We start from the raw sequence: 10,142 nt of genomic DNA on the forward strand, positions 1-10,142 counted from the left end.
TGAAGGTATCGGTTGAAGCTGACGTTTTGCTGTTCCTTCTGGTTTTCAATTTTTGAGAACTTTGAGAATTGTCTTGCTTCGAGCTTTCTTTGCTGGTCGTGGAGTGGGAATGGAGGAGCGATGCCTGAGTGCATATAAGAGAGCGATTTATATAGGCTCAGAGGGATAAATCACATTGTTTCCTCTAAAATGCATTGGGCCAAACTGAGTGTCAAGTCCAGGGTGTCTCACGGTGACGTGAGTGATGAAAACGGGGGAGAGCATCGCTTTCTTGGGCTGAATGAATAGCAAAGATAGAGGATTCGTTATCCACGAACCCGAGTGAGTGGAACAATATCAAATGTCTACAAATTGAGCTGGGTCAAACTCCATAGAGTTCTTTTGTTGCTCACAGACTTGGCTAAGTGACTAGAAACGCACGACATGACAGCGATGAGGCTTTGGTCCCTGGTCAAGGCGCCCAGTCGATTGAATCAGCTTCTTTTGTTCCCAGCGAAGCGACCATTGCCAGAAAACTCCTGCTCGTTCAGGTGGGCGCTCTATATGAGTCCACAACGGTCTTCCTAATAGCATGGCGAATCTTGTACATGAATGGTAGCCCTCGTGGTTTGTTATCCACAGGCTGCCTCACTTAATGTCAAACATCAACACTATTTACATGTCACCAGGAATCTAACGATAGTAGCATTACAGGATAACAGTGTGACATTAGTGCCCATCAAGCTGAATGAAGTATATTTTGTAGGTATATAGGTGTTCTGTTGCGTTTACTGAGCACATACGGCCATAGATATAGGAAAATACGGGATCCCGTCCGCTCTCCCATAGTCAAGCCTATAATCGCTGGATTAGTAGTTGGGTCGGTGACGACCAGCGAATACCCGGTGCTGTATGTTTTGCTCCTTTTTGCTTTCTCTTTTGCAACCTAATGAATAAGTTCTATTGAATGTGCGGGATGACAGAGAAGCGGAATGTTTGATTGAGTAGAGGTCTGCTGTTCCGCCTGGAGTCATCCGAGCAGTGTTTAAGTCAGTTCTCATGACACACGATCCACCTGCCGTTTTCGCTAAGTCAGCACGGACACTCTTCTGAACGGATGCATTGTTTTTCTTTTTTCTTTTTCTTTTCTTTTCCATTTGTTCGTGCTGACAATTGCACCGTGATGTATTGTGAAATTCAGAATGAGGCATCTGGTGATCTTACGGCACAGTGCTCATTTCGAGGGTGGTCGAGAACCGGGAGCATGGAGCTATTGTGTCTAGTCTGGGAAGGTGGTGAGGAGATTTGTGGGCACCCTGCTGCTTCCCCGTCGCATTTCTGGGCAGATTGAATGTTTTCTGCCGACCAGCCACCCAACCGTCCTCGCGACGCATGCGCAACCCTCCACGCCTAAGCTCTCAACGCCCGACTGTCGCTGTCTCCTGCAATAGTCTCCTGGATGATTTACGAGGTGGCCAAGAGATGGCGGACGCTGCAGGGAGTGCGTCGCCGGCGCCAGCCTTAGCGACGCAGCCCAGGAGCGGTAAGTTGCTGTAGACCACCCCCTCTGTTCTCCGTGGGGATTTCGGATATGCGATTGTCATCGCCATAGGCGCCGGAAACCATTGTGCTACTTGTGTGCCCGAGGCCTAATCTGTTGTGATTACAGAGACTCCAAACAACGAGCCCAATCCCGCCACCAAATCGACCACACCCACCGTCAAAACCGAGGAGGCCTCTCAACAACTTGAGGCTACATCTAAGACGGACCATAGCCGCCATCCTCGTGACGCTTCACAGAGCCCGACCTCGAGCAAGACTATCAAGTCAGAAACGAATGGTTCCTCTGACGTGTTAGCACCCGCTCAAGAGGCAGCCCCCGTGATACCGACTGCTGCAGCCGGTGCCAGCACCTCCTCGACGATCCCCGCCGTCGCGCCTCCTCCGGTTCCAGCCCCGGCTGCCGATCCACCCACCTCTCTGGCTACGCCCGCTGCCGTTCCTCTTGCAGAATCTGTGACCCCTGCGAAGCGGTCGAGGACACCGGAGCCTGATCAAGAACCTAGCGCCGACAAGAAGCAAAAGACCGAACATGTTCCAGAGCACGACATCCAAAAGATTGGCGATTTGAAGGCAGAGGCAGAACCCAGTCCAGAAGTCAGTCCAGAAATCAGTCCAGAAGCGAATACCAACGGCGATGGGGTGTCTAGCTGGGACCTTGAGTCGATGCTGGCAAACGCGTTGGGTGCTGTTAATGACGCCAAGGGCGTGGCTGGAGCCGAGGATGCCATGGACATTGACAACCTGACGTCGCCTCCGCCCCTGCCGCCGCCACGTCGACGGCTGGAGAAGATGAAGTTCATCGAGACCCCAACTTACTTTTCGCGGTCCATGGGCCTGCCGATTCTGGGGAGTCTTGTAAGTGCCCACAGCTACAAGAGATAGGAGCCTGTCCAGCTCTAACGCTCTTCTCAGGCCGTTCAGATACTGTTGGCGCTCTTTCAGCAGCCATCTGAAGTCACGGACAAGATCATCCGAGATGCAAGGACGGAGGGTGGCAAAGTCTACGTTGCCTTGAGAGCCACGTTCATGGCGACCCTGAAGCTGTTCACGGATTCCACGGCTTTCCTCAACGCCGACGACCTCGACATTCACGACCCGGGAGACCGCGAGACAATCCAGATGGCGAACCTTGCCAATATGTGCGCGAGCTTTTACGGCCCAGGCGGGCCAACCATGGCTACAGCCCATGACTATTTCCTGAACATCATGATTCCTGAAAACGGCATGATCACAGAGGACATCTCCGCCCTTTACCTTGACCAAAAAACTCAGAGCTTCCTTGCATACGCTAATGTCATGGAAGACAAAGAGTCCACGAGGAACAGCTTGATGGACAAATTCTTTCCCAAAGAGCTGGAAGGTAAGTTGAGGGCATACTATAGAGAGTCAGACCTCAACATCTCGGGCATAAACGAGGACGACTTTGTACGGCCATTTACGGAGAGACGCAACCTTCTAAAAGCGGTAGGGCACGACAAGGAGAAGAGGCGTAAGTCTTGTCCTTCCTACGGCAGTTTGGGCTGGAATGACTGATGGAAAATAGGACAACTCGAGGCCAAATACCAGTTCGCAACTTTCCTGGATAACCTTAGTGCCTTTATCCGATCGAACTTTGAGTCTATTGTGGACTATGCAGAAGGACATGGCTTTGAGATACCGAATGAGCCCGGAGAGGAAGAGGCCCTGCTCTTGGAAGGTGTTCAGCCGCCGTCTACCTACACTGGAGCATTCCCAGGCCAGAGACGACCCAATGGAGCCGACCTGGACTCTGGCTACGAAGCGACGGGCCTCGCGTCGCTAATCGCCGAGAAGCTGGCGCCAATTGATGTTAACAGCTACGGGCAAGCCTCAGCCGGAACAGCAGACGGTTCGAGCCTACCACCCACACAATCACTGCCTACTGCTGTACTATATGAGAGGGCGCGACAGGCAGCTGTTGCCAAGTCATCAACAGCACATGTTCGCAGGGAAGGCTTACATTCCACCAGGAGACCGTGGACGCCGGAAGAGGAGAAGGCATTGATGCAAGGCCTCGACATGGTTAAAGGGCCACATTGGAGCCAGATCCTGCAGTTGTTTGGGCTGAACGGGACGCTGTCCGATATCCTGAAGGACCGCACCCAGGTGCAGCTGAAGGACAAGGCTCGCAACCTGAAGTTGTTCTTTCTCAAGACCAACTCCGAGATGCCGTACTATCTGCAGTGTGTGACCGGGGAGCTGAAGACGCGAGCTCCAGGCCAGGCGGCGAGAAAGGAAGCAGAGGAACAAGCACGCCAGGGCACCGTAAACCCGAGCAGTGGGATGCAGGGCAGTTACGCTCCTTCTTATTCGAACGGCACCGCCACCGCAACTCATAGCCAGCCGGCAGCTGTACCAGCTAGACTGAATCAGGCCGCGCCGAGCTCGCATCCTGCGACAGCAGGTGTCCCCAGCGGGCAGCACTACCAACCACAACCGAGTTATCACCAACAGCATCAACCATATCAACAGAACCAACAGCAGCAGCATCGGCCCCAGCAATCACAGCATTCTGCTCCTGCGCCCTCACAGGCTACCCATTCGCACCAAAAACAAGAAACCGCTGCATCTCGGCCCACGGCCCAACCGTCTGCTCATCATCAGAGCATCGCTCCCGCTCCCATCCACCAGCAGAGACCGCTACAGCAAGCAGGCGCACCAGCAAAGTCTCAGTATAATGCCCATCAGCGGAGACCAGCACAACAAAATACACCACCAATGTCCCACCAGCAACCCCAGCAGTATGCACAGCCGCAGCCACAAAGGCCGGCAGCCATGGCTTTACCCCCGCGACCTGGATCAGCTGCAGTGCTGCAACAGCAAACACGGTCACCTGCTCCTGTCTCCGCACCCACGACCTCACGGCCTGCTCCCACAGCTACAGCAGGACCAGCCCCTACTGCAGTCCAAGGTCCTACAGGTACTGCGGCATCGGGCCAACCCCAGCCCCAGCCCCACGGCCAGTCCCAAAGCCAACCCCAAACCCAGAGCCCAGCGCCCAAGGGTGTGCCGATCACTATGCCTGCGCCTCCAACGCCCACCCCTTCGCCGTTGACGCCTACAGTAGCATCTTTAGCTGCCTCTCCGTCACTACCAGCCCAGAAGCTTCCGGGACAGCCGGTCACATCATCGCAACCCGCAGCCTCAGCTGAAGCACCCAAGCAAACACATCCAAGTGACCCACCTCCGGCGCAGACGGCACAGCCAGTTGCGACAGCTGCGACAACGGACACGCAGCCAAGAGCTGGGGATGGAGGGAGCACAGCAGACGACGAGCACCTGAAGAACTCTTTACTGGCGGCGTTGAAAAACGCGTAGCGAATGGGGCCCATACCGCGGTCTCACCGGATCCCAGGCACACAAACAAACTAGGCGTTGCAACGGCAAGCGATCATCGGTTGGAGGAAAAGAAGAGACGAAGGCAAGACGAAGCCCAATTTGAGAAGACACATGTGGCAAACAAGACCGGGCGACCCCCTGATTCCATCTGTAATCTGCTTTGGTCCCACAGCCACCCAGCACGTTGTTTGCTCCCGATGATACCACGATTCCCAGTCCAGGGCGTTTAATAGGGCCTGGTCTGTATAGCATATTGTATTGAATCGAGTTCAGTTCTCTGACGCAGATGGGCCACTTTAAGATGTGTTTGAGGGTAATCGGCGCTCCGTGAGGTAGACAAGGTACCGACTGCTTGTCTGCTGCCTGAATCAGCTTAGAGAATGGTGGTCTGGAAGGGAAATGACCTATCCCGTAAGTTCATTTACTATGTCTTTCACCTTCCAGGCGTGCCAGCGACTTGAATCATGTTTGTTGGAGAGCCTGAGCGGATGCCGTGCTCGAAAACCAGGTCTGCTGGCGCCGTTCATTGATGTCGGCCTGACAATACGTGCATCGTGGCCAATATGAGGACGTCGCCATTAATTATCGCCATGTAAGCCTTTATCGACAACGAGAAATTACCGTCATATCCTACGTGGAGGAATGTCCTCGAAGATTCCTCGGGACTAGCCTCATGGTATGGCTACACTCACTCCCGCCTGGCTGGCTGGAACACTCATCAAACTGCGAAAATAGCTTGCTGGAACAGGTGCTCAGCTAATAAAGCGAATCGCTGCTGCTGTTCAAGTGCGACATGGGGAAGTTTTCCCTTTCTCTTCGAAGCCAAACCCCGCCAGCAGACACTGTTTGACATTTCGCCCTACCGGTATGGGTTGATCTGTTCCGTCGGAGCGTCACAGTCTAAGGGCTACTGCTACTCCGCGTTGATCTGGATCAGCCATCGTTTCCACATTCACAGTTTGGTCTGCATCATTAGCAAATATTGCCGGGCGAGTCTCAGCTTGGTTGTCTCATGCAATCTTGTCTCGTGGGCCGTAGCCGCTGAGTCCTGTCAGCCTTGACGATTCAGCCATGTTCATAAGAAGGTGAAGCCACAGCTCGTGGTGCGCGGGCTCACAAGGTCTCAACACCTCATCATCAGCGAATGCCAGCCTTTAACACAATCGTACGACAAGAACCAGTGGATCAGCTCACTCGTCTAGGGTCCGCTCCCAACATCAACTCCCAAGAATTTGACCAGGCTCTACGCCGGGTCAGCAGTTTGTCCTCACTGAAAGTGAGAAAAGCACAACCACGATGTGGGACATGATGCTCATGGGCGGCGGCCCCTACGGTCGTCGGCACGGGAGAGGGCACAGGCGTAGCAAGACGCATCGCAAATGCCGCGCATGCCGAGAACCTATTGGCAAGGTGACTCTATACGGCAAGAGAATCGACCTTCCATACTGCCAGAAGCACCACTGCCAGAAGGTCATAGGCTCGACGGTCTGCCAAGAACAAAGGAACGGGAGGAACCCGAATTGGCAGTACTGCGACATGCGTAAGTCTCGCGCTTTTTCCTGTTTAGGGAGCGAAGACGGCTGTGTGCTAATGGCGTTCAGATCTTCGGTGCCAGGCCATGAGCCCTGATGGATTCAGCTGCATGAAGAGCGTCAAGGACGGTAACCCGGAGAGGTTCAAGTACTGCAATGACCGTAAGTCCATCCTCGGCCGGCGCTGTCGTCACCGTTGAGCTGCCAGAGCAAGGAAGTGTGGCTGACCGCCGCACCCGAGCACCAGACGGCTGCAAATACCCGCACTGCGAACAGGGCAAGCACGAAGGCAGCAAGGGGTACTGCCCGCAGCACAGCTGCCTCGCGGCGCCGCACAACTGGTGTGACAAGCCACGGCTGGTCGACGACGGGTCCTTCTTCTGCGAGACACACACGTGCGAGGCGCAGACGTGCACGGCCGAGGTCGCCGGCAGGGGCGACAGGGGCGACGCGAGCCGCAGCTGCGAGAGCCACCGGCGCTGCGCCAGGGAGGGCTGCACGGCGCGCTGCCACACGCGGGACACGGGCGCGACGGTCAGGTGGTGTGGCCTGCACTACTGCCAGGAGGCGTCGTGCCAGAGCGAGCGCGCCCCGGGAAACAGGCAGCACTGCAGCGAGCACATCTGCTTGGAGCCCATGTGCGGGAACGGGAGGCTGGACATGGGGGCTGGGCGGTACTGCATGGACCATCAGTGCAAGACGGAGAGGTGTTTCGAGCGGAGGGACCAGAGGGCCCCCGGGACTGAACACTGCGCGCTGCACATCTGCTGGGTGGAGCACTGTCCCAAGCCTGCTGCTTTGGGCAGGAACCGGTGCGATGATCATCGCTATTGTCGGGAACAGGGGTGCAAGGAGTACATCTTTATTGAGAAGGGGCCCGAGGGGGACATCAGGCACCCGACGTGCGAGAACCGTGAGTCCTCCGTGCCCCTCTTCAGTTCTTCAGAGTGAGCACGTCGGCGGATTGACGCCATGGGCTCCAGACCACAAGACACAATGCCCTGCGACCAACCTCGGCGGCAAGCGCTGCATGAACCGCCTCGAAAGGGGCCAGACCTACTGCAAGGACCACTCGTGCGAGCTGGGCAGCTGCCGCAACCAGCGCAGCTTCGCGTCGCTGCAGTACTGCGAGGCGCACAAGTGCACGGTGGCGGCGTGCCAGCAGCTGCGCAAGAACACCATCGCCGGCCTGGACCTGGCGTCGGGCTCCCTCCGCGCCAGCCTGCTGCTCAGCAGAGGCGGTGGGGAAGGAGGAGGGGCCCTCCTGATGTCGAGCTACTGCGCCGCGCACGCGTGTGCTGGGGATGGCGGGCGGTGCGGTGACCGCGTCGCAGAGCTGGGCAGGAGCTCGTTCTGCCCGAGGCATGAGTGCTGCCACCGCGGGTGCGCAAAGGAGGCCACGCGGCAGCCGCGGCGGAGGAGCTCGACGGCGGGCTACTGTGACCGTCACTACCAGAGGCGGAGGGCCGCCGGCGGGCGGCGGCATGCCTGGGGGTCCGTTTGGGCCGATGCCGGTGCCAATGCCCATGGGGATGCCTATGGGATTCCCTCCTTACTTTGGCGGTCAGGGGTACGATAGCAGTGATTCGGACAGCGAGTCTGACTATGGCAGGAGGCCGAGGGGTCTGCCTTTTGGGGGTATGGCGTTCTAAGGTGCCATTGTGTATTCGTTTTGACTGATTGAGGACGGGTTTTGTTGTTGCCGCTCTGGCTATTTCGGACTAGATGCGGTCGCTGTTTGACAAGTAGAGCCTCTTGAAGCCGAAGACGTGGCAGAGAAACCATCACGTTGCTTGGGTGATGTACTATGGACACACATTGTTTACCTTTCACGCTTCACTGTGCCAGTCATCATCGCTCATAGGGTCAGTTATGTCCGCCCTGGCTGAGCCTTGGCCAGAAGCTTGTGTTCCGCCTTCAGAGACGCTATTCCCTTCTCCAGGACCTTTATCTGCTCGCCCAGCTTATTCAACCTCTTCGTCCTCGTTGAATCAGACTTCCCACTGCCAGTAGCACGTCCAGTCTTGACACTCTCTGAATCTGATGCCTCCAGAGCCCCGTTCTCTTCGCTCAGGGCCTTCTGAGCATCCCGCCGTGCTTTGCCCCGTGACTTGTGTTGGTGCGGGTTTTTTTAGCTGTCGAGTGACACGATCCCTCTCCTGCGGACTCCAGTTGCGCGGTTGGACTCGGTCCCAGACTTCGGTGGTAGAGTAAGTATCAGAGGTCAAGATATGTGGAAATTGGTCTTGTAGGCATCGGAATATCCACTCGACCATTGGCGGAGGAACCGAGTTCCCGACCTGTCGCCGTGCCTGCGTCAGACTGCCCGAGAGCTCAAGGTCATCGTGGAGGCCTTGTAGCCTGAGTCTTTCGCGGAGACTGAGTCGGACGATGATGTCTCTACCGTCCGGGCCGGGCACCTCATACCAATCGCCTCCCACGGTGGTAATGCAGGCGGCAAACCCCGAGTGGTGATATATGATGCTGCCAGAATTGTAGGTAACCTTCCTCTTTCCAACAGTTCTGAGACCCTTGTGGCTCGTGTTATCCCCGGGCGTCCCGGGGTTCCATTCGATTTCTGACTGCTTCCCGTTGATGATCCGCTTTGGCACCAATATGCCGTTTACTTTACTAGGGTGTATTGACTGAGGTCCCTGATTGCGTTCCGAAGGTCTAGAAAGTCGGTCAAGGGAAGGTCTTGACGGCGGCTTGGCGGTTGTTTGACTATGTTAAGTCAGCGTCAGTGGTTATGGGTTGTCTATGGGGTGCAGTACAGGTTCTCTATCCTGACTGGTCCCGACCAAACTCACACTCAAAGGGACCCGCGGCGAGGTCTTTGCGGATTCCAACGATAAAGCATCTGTCCCTGTTCTGGGCTAGGTTGAAGTCTACTGCGTCGTAAATATGCCATGACACGTGGTAGCCAGCCTCTTCGAGCTCCTTCTGCGCCACCTCGATGGCCCCATGTTTTTTAACCTTTGCGAAGCTTGCGACATTCTCCAAGAGCACGATGGGATTCTGCAGGTGGATGAGCAACTTGACAAACGCATAGATGAGATCCCCGTTCCTTTTGTCACCCAGGCCCTCCCTGTTACCATTGTTGCTGAAACTTTGGCAGGGGAATCCGCCGCAGGCGATGGTAGCTATTGGCAGCATGCACGAGGGATGGCTCATGGCCAGCGTGACTGTTCTGATGTCGCGTCTGTCGACTTTTGAGATGCCAGGGCCCCCTCTGCAGTGGTTCCTTTCGTATGTCTCGACGCAATGACGGTCGATCTCGTTGGCGTAGACACAGGTGCCGCCGAGCTTAGTCAGTGCCACGCCGAAAGCTCCGATGCCTGCGAAGGGTTCCATGAACGTGAAGCCCTTGATCGTCTTGTCCTCGGCCGAGGTGGAATAAGCACGTCCATGGGAGCAGCTGTGTGCCTGGACCCGATCCTGACGTACGGGGCTCCTCGTTGCGAGGGACTGACGTATGTTGGTAGGTCTCTCGTACGTACGATAATCGTATGGGGAAGCAATCGTTTTTTGGTGTTGTTTTGTCTAAGTTCTGAAAGGCTACATGCCCCGTAGGGGATAACTAAAGTAGTTGGGTATAGGCAAGGGTTATACTTATTAATACTTATAGTTTTCTCTTCTTTTAATAAGTATATATAATTCTTATTATAATTAATTTAAAATTATAATTTATAATATATTAAATATATATAA

The 10,142-nt window shown here is 55.5% G+C and overlaps 3 protein-coding genes across 3 annotated transcripts; 2 read left to right on the forward strand and 1 right to left on the reverse strand.

The window, feature by feature from the left end:
* Positions 1–1,461: 1,461 nt before the first annotated feature.
* Positions 1,462–4,878, forward strand: INS49_011809 (uncharacterized protein; the record flags this gene model as incomplete). Its single annotated transcript, XM_043172518.1, has 7 exons — positions 1,462–1,522; positions 1,649–2,397; positions 2,455–2,902; positions 2,933–3,031; positions 3,086–3,825; positions 4,439–4,480; positions 4,756–4,878. The coding sequence occupies 7 exons, from the start codon at positions 1,462–1,464 to the stop codon at positions 4,876–4,878; spliced, it is 2,262 nt and encodes a 753-aa protein (XP_043024263.1).
* A 1,557-nt stretch (positions 4,879–6,435) lies between these two features.
* INS49_011810 (uncharacterized protein) lies at positions 6,436–8,010 on the forward strand (the record flags this gene model as incomplete). Its single annotated transcript, XM_043172519.1, has 4 exons — positions 6,436–6,439; positions 6,501–6,593; positions 6,679–7,344; positions 7,415–8,010. The coding sequence occupies 4 exons, from the start codon at positions 6,436–6,438 to the stop codon at positions 8,008–8,010; spliced, it is 1,359 nt and encodes a 452-aa protein (XP_043024264.1).
* A 291-nt stretch (positions 8,011–8,301) lies between these two features.
* INS49_011811 (uncharacterized protein) lies at positions 8,302–9,785 on the reverse strand (the record flags this gene model as incomplete). Its single annotated transcript, XM_043172520.1, has 4 exons — positions 8,302–8,541; positions 8,630–9,013; positions 9,064–9,155; positions 9,242–9,785. 4 exons carry the CDS (start codon positions 9,783–9,785, stop codon positions 8,302–8,304), a joined length of 1,260 nt encoding a protein of 419 aa, XP_043024265.1.
* Between the last annotated feature and the right edge of the window lie 357 nt (positions 9,786–10,142).

Source organism: Diaporthe citri, assembly GCF_014595645.1.
Source record: "Diaporthe citri strain NFHF-8-4 chromosome Unknown scaffold_5, whole genome shotgun sequence".
Lineage (NCBI taxonomy): Eukaryota > Fungi > Ascomycota > Sordariomycetes > Diaporthales > Diaporthaceae > Diaporthe > Diaporthe citri.